The 14,704-nt window shown below is 35.9% G+C and overlaps 1 protein-coding gene across 5 annotated transcripts in view; it reads right to left on the bottom strand.

Annotated features, from left to right (window-relative positions):
* The window catches only part of ALCAM (activated leukocyte cell adhesion molecule), a 244,055-nt gene that overhangs the window by 32,761 nt on the left and 196,590 nt on the right, over nt 1-14,704 (bottom strand). For all 5 annotated transcript variants that reach the window (XR_008911097.1, XR_008911096.1, XM_056793421.1 and 2 more), the window contains exons 4-8: nt 8,295-8,359; nt 7,621-7,705; nt 7,026-7,208; nt 1,754-1,881; nt 674-806 (exon numbers count right to left, since the gene is read on the bottom strand). Coding sequence is in view for 3 of the 5 variants with exons in the window: in XM_056793421.1 (XP_056649399.1) it covers nt 674-806; nt 1,754-1,881; nt 7,026-7,208; nt 7,621-7,705; nt 8,295-8,359 (594 nt within the window). In the remaining 2 variants the exon portion in view is untranslated. The remainder of the gene's footprint in view (nt 1-673; nt 807-1,753; nt 1,882-7,025; nt 7,209-7,620; nt 7,706-8,294; nt 8,360-14,704) is intronic.

Below are 14,704 nucleotides of genomic sequence, written 5' to 3'. Positions count from 1 at the left end.
CCTGAATGAGAAAATCAATCTCTAGGAAGGTCAGATCGAGTATTTGTTCTTTTTGTGCCTCTGTGCATCTCTCCTTTTGCCTCACTGAGCTCACATAGCTTTAGTCTAAAGATGAAAAGCATAGGTTAAAAGAGAATAAAAGTGAAGTTGAAGAGGACTTTGATTCTGATGATGCTTCTGCTTTTAAAACTGTCAATATGGATTCACTGGTCAATGAAATTGTTTTAATGGTCCTGATCTCATTCCCAAAGCCGAAGTCATTGTAGCTGGTTTTGATTGAGTGTTTTTCTAGAACTTTTGCTCTCTATTAAATAAATTATTATTAAATAAAACTTTCATAGGTCAGCTACTGCTTCTGTGATTTTCAGGAACATTCAGTTAGTACATCACCATATACAATGGCTCATTATTCATAATAGACACCCATTTCTGATGCTACACATTAAAGGAATTTAGAATGATATTGTACTTACAACACAATTGAAAGTTGCATTAATTAAATCCAAACACATCACAAGCTTTGTAATACAAAGATTGAACCAATGTGGTACTGATACTCATGAACTTAATTCTAATGAAACCAGATCATTGGAAACAGGTCATTGCAATGTGTTTGGAAAGGGAGCTATAAATTGCCTTTGGAAAATGTGCATGACAAAATAAGGTAACTTACAGTGCACTGTGATGGTTGTGGCAGCAATCATACTTTTTTCATCTGTTAGAGAGCATTTGTAGTCTCCTGTTGCATTTCGTCTTACATCTGTCAATATGTAAGTATTTGAGCTCCTTATACCTTCTGACTGTCCCTTTGGATAGAGGTAAAACAGCCCATGATTACACTGGGTAGCGAAGATGAGGACAATCATATTTCTTAATGACTGCAATATAGTTCCTTCAGTTTTGAGAGGGAACAGGCTTGCTTGAATGAAATATATAGAACTTGTGACTGGAATTTAAATACAAATGTTTGGCAGTTTGCTTTTGTGTTGCTAGATTTTTTTTAGAGAAGAGAGAATAACGGCATTTTATTACATAAATCATTTTAAAATTAAAAGAAATGAAACGTACATGAAACAATTTGAAAATTATTGTTAAATTAATTTTAGAGCCAAATATCCATACTATTCTTGACTTTTGGGTTCCCTGTCCTGAGTTGTTGTTCTGCTTGGAGTGAGGTGCTTGCTTTCAGTTGTGCTTGGACAGGTATGTTTTTCTGGCTGCGTAATTCTTAATTGGTGCTTCAGATAAAGTTAAACAATCTCCAAAAAGATTGTCCTTGTTTTTCAGATGGTAAAACTGAAGCACAGAGACAAGACAGAACTTTTTCCAAATTCATCCTAAGAATGACTGGCAAAGCTAGGATCAGAAGGCAAACTAAGTTCTTCCTCAGTTATCATTCTCGTATTCCATTCAGATGAGACAAATTAGCAACTTATTTGGGAAATTAAACTCATCATTGTTTTTTTTAAAGCTATTTTGTCTTCTGGTCATTTTTCTTCCCCCCTCCCCTTGGATTTGTATTCTGGAAGAGTTTTAAAAGTTACTTCCTCTGTAATATAGTTTTATTGGTAAGAAAAAAAGGCAAAAAAAAAATCCGCCTTGTTCCATAGCTTTCTGTGGAATAGGAAAAGCTTTCCATAAGAACTCAGTAAGAGCAACACCATACTCCCTCTTTTAAAATGTGAACATCAGACAAATGTCAAACAGAGGAAATGATAGCTCTAAAGCTAAGTGGCAGGGCTGTGGCACTTACTGGGAGGTAAAACAAAAACTCCTCTGGAGGGGGGTTACCATTTCCTAAGCATTTTAGAGTGATGTTGTCTCCTTCTTTAATGGCGTTTTTGGGTGGCAGGACTTGAATTGTCACCTTCTCTGTGGGATCTGCAAAAATAATGGACACAAGTTAACAATTTTTGTCAAGTACCAAATTACTCTATACATATAATGCAAATGACTAAATTATACACAATTTTCTCAAGAAGCAAGTAATGGTAATTGCTTAAATGTATCTTTTTATAGAAGGATTTAAGTTAATAGGTACTTTCCATACAGAGTACTAACCCTAGTTAGAACAAACTACAAAAGAACCCTGTTATATAAAAATCAATTTCTTCTTAGCAAAATGTCTTTAACTGGAGTAGGAATGACCATAATTATTTTATGTGTAAAAGACCAGTAGGAACAATCTCACTGTATGATTTCATTATAAGAGAATTTAGCTGTATTCTACGAAACTTACTATTTGGAAAGACTGAAGCAGCCATCAAAATAGGTAGTTCTATTAGGCCCCACTGAACTCACATTACATAATAGTACCCTGAACTAAATACAAAGGAACATGAGCTAAATAGCACACACAAAGCTTTTCGGGATGCTGAAGAGTCTACTTGCTTTTCAAAAAGATGAATCCCAGGATCTGAGGGAGAACCTTAACACAATCAGCAGAACTGTAAATGTAATACAATTCTGTCCTGTTCAATGCAGCAAAGATACAACTTTCATTCCACTTTGTAATTTTTCCAAAGAAAATAGGGCTAAGGGGTATTCTTTACTATTAGCTGCTGTTCACAAGCAGAATTCTAGGGAAATTAAAATCCACATATAATGAGCCACATTTAACAAGTACAGAATAGGGTTGAGGGAGGGAATCCCAGTTCCTAAAGTATATGAATTTCCAAAATGACTAACGGATTCACAAAGGCTCATTTTTGATGGAATGATTTTTCATCTTAGGAACTTGGCAATTGTTGATCAGTGATGTGCATGGAATTTCTCCAAATAATATACTTCAGCATCCCTATAAAGACAAAAGTGACCTCCCCAAGAAGAGCTCCTATAATGCTATAAATGACACTTGAAGGGCTAAGTTAAATTAGTTGCCCAGATGCTACAAAAATATTTTTTTCATATCATCACAAAGATTTAGATACAGCTAAAGGAATAGAAAGAAGGAAGTAAAAGATCATTTATTTTCCCAATTTGTATGCTTAGGACAGCAAAATGTTTGCAATGTTTTTGCAAATTTTGCAATCCCTCTGATCAGCCTGCATCTCACCTAGAATGTTCTCATGTGATTACTCTTCTCTTCAGAGTATATGTGGACATGAGATTTTATACATACATACATAAACATGCATGTAACTTTGTAAACCTTAAAGCACTACGTAAATCTTATTTATCATTAAATTCATTGTCTCTTCCTTGAGGATTCTAATAGTATAGCTCTTCAACCAAAAGGGAGTTGGAAAATAGAGTAGAGTTCTGGGGATAAAGTAGAGGGGATGCATGATTTTGAAGTCTAGAGAATGTCAGAAACAGGACTAAGAGGGTAATTAAGTTAGTCTCTTTCCCTTGATTCTTAACCAATAGTCACCATGATGGGGATTGTGAAAAATGCATTATAAAATGCAAAAAGTTTGTCTTTGACACTATTTTCTTTCCTTTCTGTATCCTACATACCCATTCTATCTCATTTCCTCCATTCCCCAATTTCTATTCTCATGTTGTACCATTACTGCCCAAGACATGTCACCCTACTGGAGCTTACCCTCCCACCTCCATCTGGAGATTTAAATCATTTCCATTCCTTTCCCTCTATCAGCTCTAATGTGTTCTGTGTTCTTTTTGTTCATAGTCTTGCTCTTCACTAGGAAACGAATATGTTAACCTGGGATAATGGAGATAATATATTATCACATTCCCAGGCATCAAATTGGCAGTTTAACAGGAATATTCTGGAAAGAACTCAATATAACTAAAATGAAACTTCTCATCCTTCTCAAAATGACAGCTCCTTCTTGGCTTTTCTGATCCTATCAGGAGCAACATTGTTCTTCTATTCATCAAGCCTCTAAATCTCCCTGAGATTCAAATTTCTCATCTGTAACATAAGGACAATAATGCTGATAGTAACATATCCTAGGGACATTGTGAGAATTATTTGAGAAAATGTGCATAAAGAACTTTGAAAATCTTAAGACACTGGAGAGAAGCAGTGCAGGATAATGAATTGAAAATTATCTTTGGGTTCAGGAAGGCATGAGTTCAAGTCCTGTCTCTGACATCTACTGGCTATAGGACCTGGGGCAAATCAATTAATTTTTTAATGTCCAAGAGAGATCTCCAATGCTACCTGGCAGGTCAGTCTGCATTGGGAAAGGAAGTTCCTTATTTTAAAAATCCCCATATTGATCAAATCAAAGACATAATAAGTAAATTGCTAAATATTTCAGAGTATTGGCATCATCATTATATTTGACTCAAAGCCACAGACCTTCAAAAGAGGAAGAGGCATCATAGACTATCTAGTCTAACCTATGCTTGTTCAGGACTTTCTATTACTTTTTTGATAATTAATTTTCCATCCTCTAGAAGATCCAGAATTTGGGAATTCTTGGAGGGATTAAGAGCAATTTTTCTGTCTATTGATAATCCTATTCATTTCTAATGTTAAAGGGTTCTAGTAATGGGACACTCACAATCTGAGGAGAGGGAATTCGACTTTGGATAGTAGGAATTCTGTTGATCTTCAAATGATCTAATATCTATCTCTCTGCCATTTCTATTCATCGCCTCTAGGATCAAGCAAAACAATTGTAATCCTTCCACATACCAATGCTTTCAAAGTTCTGATAGCAACCACAAGTGCCCCAGTCTTCTCCAGCCTCTAGTTCTTTCATTGATTAGCTATAGGACATTGCCATGAGTAGATTAGTTTGACAGAAACATGGTTCATTTAGGGTAATTTTGAGGTCGACCTTGATTCTGGATGTCATACTACAAAGTCTGGAATTGACTCTCCATGTAATTGGCATCAATTTAATTAGGAATCAATATTCCAAAAGCAGCATTATAGGAAAATTAATCTGGTAGTGGTATGTGATATGTGATGTACATTTTCTGTGTGACATTTTAACTGCACCATGCTGTTATCCCTCTTCTAGACCATCTCTTGAGTTTTCCAATACTTAAATGTAGGACCTAGAGATCTGAAATTTTCTGCCTAAGTCTTACATCCAGTCAGTCATTAAACCTTGTAACTTTTTTTCACAGTGCTGTTGGGATTAGATATTAGAACTGGAAGGGATCTTAGCCATCATGTAACCCACCTTCTTTTTCCAAGTAAGAAAACAGAGGCCCGGGCAAAGTTTCAATGGCTTCTGAAAGGTCACATAAATACAAAGTGGCACAAACCACCCCACTGCTATCATTCTGGTCTAAGGCTTGTTAGGCTTCTAATTGGTCTCCCTATCTCCAACCTCTCTTCCAATCCATTCCATACACCAGATTCAATTCCATACACTATTCCAATCCATTCCATACACTACCAGATTAATATTCCTATAATGCTATTTTTTGAATGTTGATTCCTGATTAAATGGACGCCAATCACATATAGAGTTAATTCCAAACTTGGCATCCAGAATCTAGATCAACCTCCATCTCCTTGATATATCTCACTATCATCCTAAATGAACCATGTTTTTGTTAAATTGAGCTACTTATAGCACTTAGGCAATGGTTTTTATATTGCTATTAACCTTTTCGTTCACATGACCCACCTATGTGGCTATGCTATATAAGCTCTTTGAAAGTAAGGATTTTTGTCTATAGTTACTACACATTGCCTTTCTCAAAAATATTCAGTGGGTTGAGCCAACCATGGTGATCCCACATAATTTCCAGTTTCATGCTTTCTCCCTTCTACTCTTCCCAGTCTGTTCTCTCTATAACCCTTTTTTCCTCACCTCAAATTATATAAACCACATTGACAGCCTCACCTACTTAGAAATTTGCAGTTAGTAGTATCAGTAATGCTAATTACCATATATACTGCTTGGGAAAAGTTTGTCTTGTGTTCTGCCATTAATTGGACAAATAAAATGAATTTACTTCAGAAGAGCAATACTACTTTCTAAGTGAAAAGGAAAGATCTGGGTTTGTTGGCTCAACAGTTTCCTATTTGGTTAGTTTAAGGCATATTTTGTTTTTCTCATGAGAAGCGTTGTACTTTTAACTTTTTCTAGTGCAAACTCAAACCAGTTTCTAATTGTTTTATAACACAGAAAATAAAACATAGGTGATTTGGAAATTTTCCTTGGCCTCACTGGCATTTTCACCATTTGTGAGGAACAGATGGGAACTGGATTGATAGATTTTTTTTCTTGAACAGAGCTTGCCATTATTGGAATTTCAAGCACATTTTCACTTTAGAGAGTTTGTTATGCTTCTTAGTTGAAGAAAAACCACTATTCTCCCTGGCCCCAACCAAATACATTGTACTCCTAATGTTGAATTGTGAAGTAATAAGATAGAAAGCACACAGAATTAAGAGTCAGAAAATTTAGCTTGCTGTATGATAAATGGCAAGTACTGCTCGAGTACTTACTCCTTTGTAAAATGAAGACATAGAACAGGACTCCAATCAAACATTTGTGAAATCACAGATAGGACTTCAGAGGTCATCTATTATACCTTAATCAACATTATTTCTACAATACACCTAGCAAATGGTAGTTCTATTTTTTTCCTTAGGACCACCAGTAAAAGGAAATTCATTGCCCCTCAAAGCAGCTATTCTATTTGTGGATATCTCCTATTGTTAGAAATGTTTTCTTTGCATGAAGTTTAAATTTACATGATTAGACTTTTCTACATTGCTTCGTGTTCAATTCTCCTTGAATAAGTACTTGAAAGTATATTTGATAAATACTTGAAGAATGTACTTGTAGGTTCTAGGATTAAGATTAGACAATATCTAGGGACTTTTCTAGTTAGAATACTCTATTATGCCAATTGTATGTCAAGTTAAATAAAAAAAGTGTTAAGAATTCTAAATATGTTTAATATTCTTGTTTCATTTTAAGATGGCTTGGGAACTTTGATTCATTCAGAAAATGACAGATCTAGGATTGGAATCTGGGTCTTTTGACCCAAAATCTTTGATGTTTACTAACACCAACATTTGCTTATTAATTGACATAGATAAAATTATTTTTTAGGTATATGAAAAATGAGTAACTTACAGTAAATATCAAAGAAAGCTTGATCAGAATGAATTGTTTTTTGGCCAGATGGACCATAATATGTCACAGAACATGTAAATGGTATCTTTATATCATTTTTTGTTGTCTTGTATGTTAGAGATGACGTTACAGTAGAGAGTTGAGTTGCTGGATCCACTTGTCTTCGTAAAGCTGTGACCATATCTAGAAGAAAGAAGGAATATTAATGATAGGCTCTTTTATCTGGATTCAAAATACTTAAACTTTACAAAACATTCGAAAGGCAGTTTCATCTTGCTATAGGCATTGTACAGGTGGGGAGAGTGACATGCAGCAAGGCAGATATCTTTTTGGTGTTGTAGCGTAAAACAATGGTATAAGTAGAAATAGAATCCTACAGAACTGTCTCCCACACACTTTAATTAACTATGAGAACATGTCACACATTGAAATGATTTTCCTTGCTCCTCTTGCTTCTTCAGCAGTATTAAATCGGCATTAGGGAAAAAATAATGGATTAATGGATAATTAAAGTGACAAGGCCAATAGCTATAGGTCAAAATTTAGCAAAATATTTAGAAGCAAGGTTTTATATCCAGTCCGAACTTTGACTCACCTTCTGAAGGGTCCAAAATCTTTCCATTTCGGTACCATGTAATGTTGACATCTGGATAACTGTCTTTTGAAACACAATCACCCAACTGCAAAATAGAAGGTGATGTTAACACTTAAGTCTAACTGATTTATTTAAACAAAAAATAGTGACTCAGTGAGGGATGGAAGTGATCTGTCCACCCTAATGTTATTTACTAATGTCCTTTCATCGATACACAATTATTCAACCTTACCAGTCAACGACTAGGCTACTTAATGATTTTATTGCATTTGTATTAAAAATTGTTTAGAACAAACATTATGTTCACCATACTGAAACATTGGTTAATAGAAGGGAAGCCATTTTTTTCTTTTAACAAAGAAATGTTTAGTTATGTTAGTGAGAAGAAAACAAGTAGAAAGTAATCAGCCTGTTTGGAGCTAAAATTATCCACCCATACACAATATTTGGAAATGGTTATTTTGGCTCTCATTGATATATTTTCTAACAGTGGACTACAGGCATTTTGTAAGAGAGATGAATTAACTTTCTTGCATCTCCTGCACAAATCCTTAAGCTCCTGGTCCCCTGCCTATTCCAAATGAACCAAATTTGGATTCTTATGGAGCTATTATCAGTCCCTTCAGACTAGGTGAAATTAAGGCAGTTAGTTAAGCAAGAAATATGTGTCTTACCTTTTTCAGTTGTTCTGTTTCCAAGAATTGTGCTTTATTTACAATTTCAGGTTTAGATGGTTGTTCTGAAATTAAAAGAAAAAGAAAATTAAAACCTGGGTAGAAAGACAGCACTTCTGTTTTGCCTTATATCAAAATAATTCATTTCCCCAAAGCTGGAAAACAAGTGACCAATCAAAGAACAGAATCAGCACAAAGATTGCAATTTGGCAAATTGGAACAGCTACATATAAAAAAAAATCCACCACACCAGACCTCTGCATTATTTATTTTAAATGTTATTTTAAGTACCTGGAACTCTTTGGAATATGATCTCTCTAATTAGAAAGCATTATTTTTCTTACAGCTTCCTAGGCATTTTACCAACCCTGGTGATGGTTCTAACAGTGAATACTGAAGCGAAAGGACAAAATAGCACCCCAGTGTTTTGAAAGAGCCAGTGTACCTCTGAATAGCTGCCTATCCCACTTCCTACCATGAGCATTAGCCTCATTATAACATGATGAATTAGCACGATCACTATAGTAGGACAAATGCAAAAACTGAGGTATGAAGATATTGGGAACCCCTGCAGCACATACAGAACTGGTAGGGCTCTGAAGGACAATCCACAAGCCTGGTTTATCCTTGAGATATTCCAGTGCAATGGAAAGGCTATAGGACTAAGAAGTAGGAGACCTGAGTTCAAAACTCTGTTTTGCTGCTAGATATTACATTTCATAATCCTTTTGAATGTCAATTCTCATCTGTATATAAGGAGGGAATTGTGATAAATAGATAGGGTATTTATTAAGTGCTTACTCTATGCCAGACACTGTGCTAAATGCTTGTGGTACAAATACAAATAAGATAGGTCTTGTCTTCAAACTTACAGATAGCACCTTGTCTGACAGACTGAAAAAAAAATTCTGAGAGGATGATCACCACCAGAAAGATGAGCCCAAGCCATGTCCTAATTGTGGATCTTATGTGAGTAGCTTCAACAGAATTGAGGACCAAAGTGCAAATGAAGTCACTATTTAGCTGTCTCTGATGTTTTCAGTATATCAGTTTCCTGCAAGAGTATAACTATAATGCACTTATAAGTTTTTTTATATTTGAAGTATTTCTTTTATATTGAGGGAAAGAAATAGCTGTCCTATAGTTGATCTACTTTGTACATTCAATATCTTTCTAGGATTTCTGCTCATATATTTTAAGGAGATCCTGGACATGAGCCATACCCAAGCTTTAGGAGACTTTTTACGTAGGGCTCTAGGATGGTGTCACAATGAACATAGTCAGGGAGAACCTGGAGATCAGGCCCTTCAGTAGAAGAAGGTGTCCCTGCACTATGGACCCAGAAGGTATGTGTTGGAGGTCAGGTCTTAGATGTTTTCTTATTGCCTGCTGAGTGGGTAAAGAGATTGAGAGGCATGGCAGGGGAAGTGAATTATGTCTGCTCTTACAGGAAGTCAAATGAAGAGTTGCCAGAGGATAGCCATTTGTTTAGAAGAGAGGAAGAAGAAAATGAAAACAGAAGTTTTCTCTGCCTTTAAGTCTACTTTTTGGAGGCTCTTCTTTTTCAGCTGTCATTCCTCTTTAACACAGTACCCCCTGTCATGGAAGATATCAACCAATTGCCTCTAATTGTTTGGCACTTTATCAAGAGGCTGAAGCACATGTTTCATTGGAAATATCCATGGCACAAGGTATATGGCAGGGGATGGCTCCCTCAGTACCATCACCTAGCATGCTTCATGAATGATACAAGCTCCCAAACTATCCTACCCCCAACTCCAATAGCTTTGGATTTCACACAACTTTCATTTTCAAATATGTTGTTCTACTACCTCCTAATGAATTATTTCTTGAAAGAAAAGAATAAAAATGAGAGAAAGAAAAATATATCAGACACATCTGACAGTATATACGATGATCCATGCTCATGGTTCCCTACTTTTGCAAAGAAGGGAGGGAGGTGTGTTTTCTTATCTCTTCACTGAGGCAAGTGTTGGTCATTATCATTACATATGTGCTACTCATTTCCATGAATCTTAATGTGGATTATTCTACATTTATCCTAACAAGAGAATAGAAGTTACATTCTCCAGGGTCTTCTTGTTTACTATGTGAAATACTGTTAATCCTGTTTATCCAACAGAATTAAGGTGGCTTTACCACTGACACTTTACCAAACTGGAACTTGGCTATTTCCACCAAGAATGAGGAAGGAGGCAAAAACAATCTCTGAGCACAGTAGTCACAAGGTTCATCCTTCAAGACTCCTGCAGTGTACTAATGGCAAAGTCCCTGAGGTTCTCTCTCATTAGGAAACTATGTGTTTGATTATAGTGTTTCTAAGTCCATCTTAGATAAAAGCACCAAAAATGCAAGGTGGGTAATATTATTTTAGGCAGGCATGCTGCCACAGGAAGAATGAGAGGAGTCATAAACACACAAAAAAGCGTAATATTCCAGTGGCACTTAGGATAGAGGAAAAGTCTTATACATTTCTCTCAAGGCCAATTCTATATTATAGAATCAGAATCACAGAATCTTCAAACTGAAAAAGGCTGCCAAATAAAAAGCAGGTCCACAAGCCTTTAGGAAGGACTTGTATTTTCCAGGCACTGTGCTATAAGTATTGGGGATACAAAAAAGGGGATACAAAAATGCAGTCCTTGTCTTCAAGGAGCTCTCATTCCAATGGGGATGTGGGGAGAGAACATGTGATAATGATGTATATGCATAATATTAGACAGTGCAGAGGGAAGCTAGTCTCAAAAGGAAGGCACTTGCAGCATGAGTGCTGAACCAGGAAAGATCTCCAGTAGAAGGTGGGACTTGAGATGAGCCTTGAGTAAAGTTATAAAAACTAGGAGATGATACTGAGGAAAGAGTTCCTTCTAGTTATGAAGGAGAGCTGAAAAGAAGGAGTGTTGTATATGATGAATAGTAAGTAGATCAGTACAGTTAGACTTTAGAGAATATGGTAGAGAATGAGAAGTCTGCAAAATTAAGAAGAGACTAAATTATTATTTTTTTCATTATTAAATAATATTTTATGGCATTTTCACCAAGGATAATTGAATTGCAAAAAGGTAAAGATAGTAACAAAATTGTGGGAGGCTTTAACATTCTTTTCTCAGACCCAGACAAATACAGAGAGCTAAATAAAAGGAAAAACATAGACCTAAATAGAGTGCTAAAAAGTATGTCAAAAAAATTTGTGACATCTGAATGTTAAAGAAAATATATATGTTTCTTTTTAAGAGACTAAATTATTAAGGGTTTTATCGCCCCCCCCCCCAAAGTTTCTATTGGAGACCACAGGGAGCCATTGGATAACCACAATATAGCATGCTTCCATGGGGGCCATTAAAACTAAAAAAAATCTAAAATGAATCTGTCCATTTCACTTTTACATAGCTTTATTTGTTAAGACAGTAAATCAAATTCTCTGCAACTTTCCCACACTAGGCACCCTTGTTGTGGTTGTTTAGCTGTTTCAGTTGTGTCTGACTCTGTGACACTTTGGGGTTTTCTTAGCAACAATACTAGAATGGCTTGTCATTTCCTTCTCCAGCTCATTTTACAGATGAGGAAATGGAGGCAACCAGGGTTAAGTGACTTTCTCAGGGTCACACAGTAAGTATCTGCGATCAGATTTGAACTCAGGAAGATGATTCTTCCAGATACCAGGACTGGCACTCTATCCTCTATGCCACCTATCTGCCCTTAGCTCTACCTCTAGAATCTCCAAGAACAAATCAAATCCCTCTTCTCCATAACAAACACATAAAACTAGCTATCGTCATCATCCATCTAGGTATTCCTTTTTAGAACTAGGGACCCTAATTTCCTTCTGTCTTTATATTGCATGACCATGAAGACTTAAAAAAATCCCTACCTTCTGTCTTAGGAATAATACTATGTGTTGGTTCCAAGGCAGAAGAGTGGTAAAGACCAGGCAATGGGGGTTAAGTGACTTGCCCAGGGTCATACAGCTGGGAAGTGTCTGAGGCCAGATTTGAAACCAAAACCTGGCTCTCAATCCCCAGAGCCCACGAAGATGTTTATTATTTTGACTGGTCTTTCCTAAAATGTAACACTTGGAATTGAACAAAATATTCCAGATGTTGCCTGACAAGGAAAAGACCATCACTTCTCTATTCTGAAACAGTATGTCTCTCTAAACACAGCCTATAATCAATCACGGAAACTGTATTGGCTAACATGTATTACTCTGGACTCATTTTGAAAGAGCAGGTCTTCTTCAGACGAATTGCTGTCTAGATTTATCACCTCTCATATATAGCACAGCTTAATAATTGATGTTCATGATAAAGATACAGTTATCAAGAAAAGGTTACATTGTGCTCTCTGGGCTCTTCTAAAAAGGCATGGAAGTGCATATTACATTTTGGGAAAGATTTTTGTCTCAGATGGCTAATATGAACAATGATGTGGTGCTTAAAGGGATAAGCTCAGCTATTTAGGAAAGGTGGATATTCAAAAAGCCCATTCCCTCATGGTTCCAGAAAGCCAAGTTTACTATATATGTCTATTCAGTGGAAAACGCACTATACTGGAGAGGCAGGAGATATACGATTAAATCTTGGCTCTTTGTACTTGCATAATTTGGGACAAGACGTTCTCTGCTGTTGTCCTGTTTCTTTGTCTGTAAAATGAGTGAGTCAGGCTAGTTCATCATTAAAGTCCATGTGAACTCTTAAATTTGATTATTTATGAAGGCTCTCAGGTAAGGCAACTTTCTCTACCAATATTTTGTCACACTCTCCATCTATTATAGTCTTAGAGTTGCCTAGTAGTTATTTATCGAGCATCATGCAATGCTAGTATTTGTCAGAGGCAAGACTTGAACTCAGGTCTTTGGGGCCCTGAAGTTATCTTCTATTCAGTATGCCACACAACCTCTGAAAAGGCAAATAAACAGGGAAAAGGAGCAAACTTATTTTAGCGTCACCTTTGGCATATCTTTTGACTGAAATGTGAGGGTAACTGAAATCTGTAGCTAAAAGATGCTCTAGAATTGAGGGAGATAATGGGCAGGTTCTGTGGAGGGGGCTGTTTTCCAAGACCCTAAATTCAATGAGGAATGCAGTGCAGAAATACATGAGCACACATTTACTTTATTTTACATAAAATGTATGTTTGCTTCATTCTCAAAGCAATGATTTATGGTGTTGCTGTCCCTATGATCACATGTAGCTGGTCAGTATGCCATAATGTACGGGTAAGTTTAGTATGTTTTAATATGTAGGCAAACGTAGTATATACTAGTTTAAAAAATTCTTTCTGTTTGAATAAAACTAAATTGCAGGCAAACTTAATAGTAGCTCTGTCTTTCTCCCATCCCCCAAAAGAGCAGTTTGAGATGTCAGATTTCCATCCGGGGTATCTATTTATTTGCCAGGGAGATCCACATTATTAAGGAAATTATTTTTGAGCTATTATGCCCCCTTTTAATTTTGTTTCAAAATCTCTACATTGCTTAGCACTCTTCTTCTGTGCAATTTTTTCATATTATTAGCTGAAGGGCTATGAAGACATGTTCTATAAGCAGAATTATATATCAATTCAAATGTTTAAAAAACAATATGGAAATGATATTGTAATGTGTTTTATGAATTCATATGTACATATAATTTCTAAGAAAAATAGTGCCATAAAGTTACTCATATTATTAAAGTCATTTAGTTGAATGATACTAATTATAGTCAGATTTTACCTCTGGACACATAAACAAGTGTATCTAAAATCATTTTGGATCTTACCCTATACTAAGAGGATTAGTGCTGACATGCTTATCTTCACTGAAGAAACCTAGAACCTCGATGCTCCAGAACTACACTGCAGAGGTTTAAAATTTCAAGACAGCAAAATTTTCTGAATTTTCACAATGTTCATCTTCCACTTGATCACACTTTAACAGAAAGGATGGGGGAAATAGAGAGCAAAAGCTATCAGCCCTGCTTCACTCTCGAACAAAGATCTAAAATTTATAGACTAGAGTGAGTTTATTATGCTATGACTCAAATAATGACCATTTGTGGGGCTGCTATGCCATGTACTCATAAATAACTAACCCTAAGATATACTTGATATTAATTGGCTATTATATATATTTATTTCTTATTTATTTAAATAAATGCTTGCCTTCTGTCTTGGAATCAATGCCAAGCTATCGGTTCCAATGCAGAAGAGCTGTAAAGGCTAGGCAATTGGGTTGAAGTGACTTGCCCAAAGTCACCCAGCTAGGAAATATCTGAGATCAAATTTGAATCCAGTTCCTCTCATCTAAAGGCCTGGGTCTCAATTAGCTCTTCTAGCTATCTGCCTCTATTATTATATTTTCAAAAGTACAGTGGATAGAGCTTTCTATGTGGAGCCAGAAAGACTTGAGT

Source organism: Monodelphis domestica, chromosome 4 (genome assembly GCF_027887165.1).
Source record: "Monodelphis domestica isolate mMonDom1 chromosome 4, mMonDom1.pri, whole genome shotgun sequence".
NCBI classification, from domain to species: Eukaryota; Metazoa; Chordata; class Mammalia; order Didelphimorphia; family Didelphidae; genus Monodelphis; species Monodelphis domestica.
Note: the sequence above shows the minus strand (reverse complement) of the source record. Positions and strands in the feature narration are given on the sequence as shown.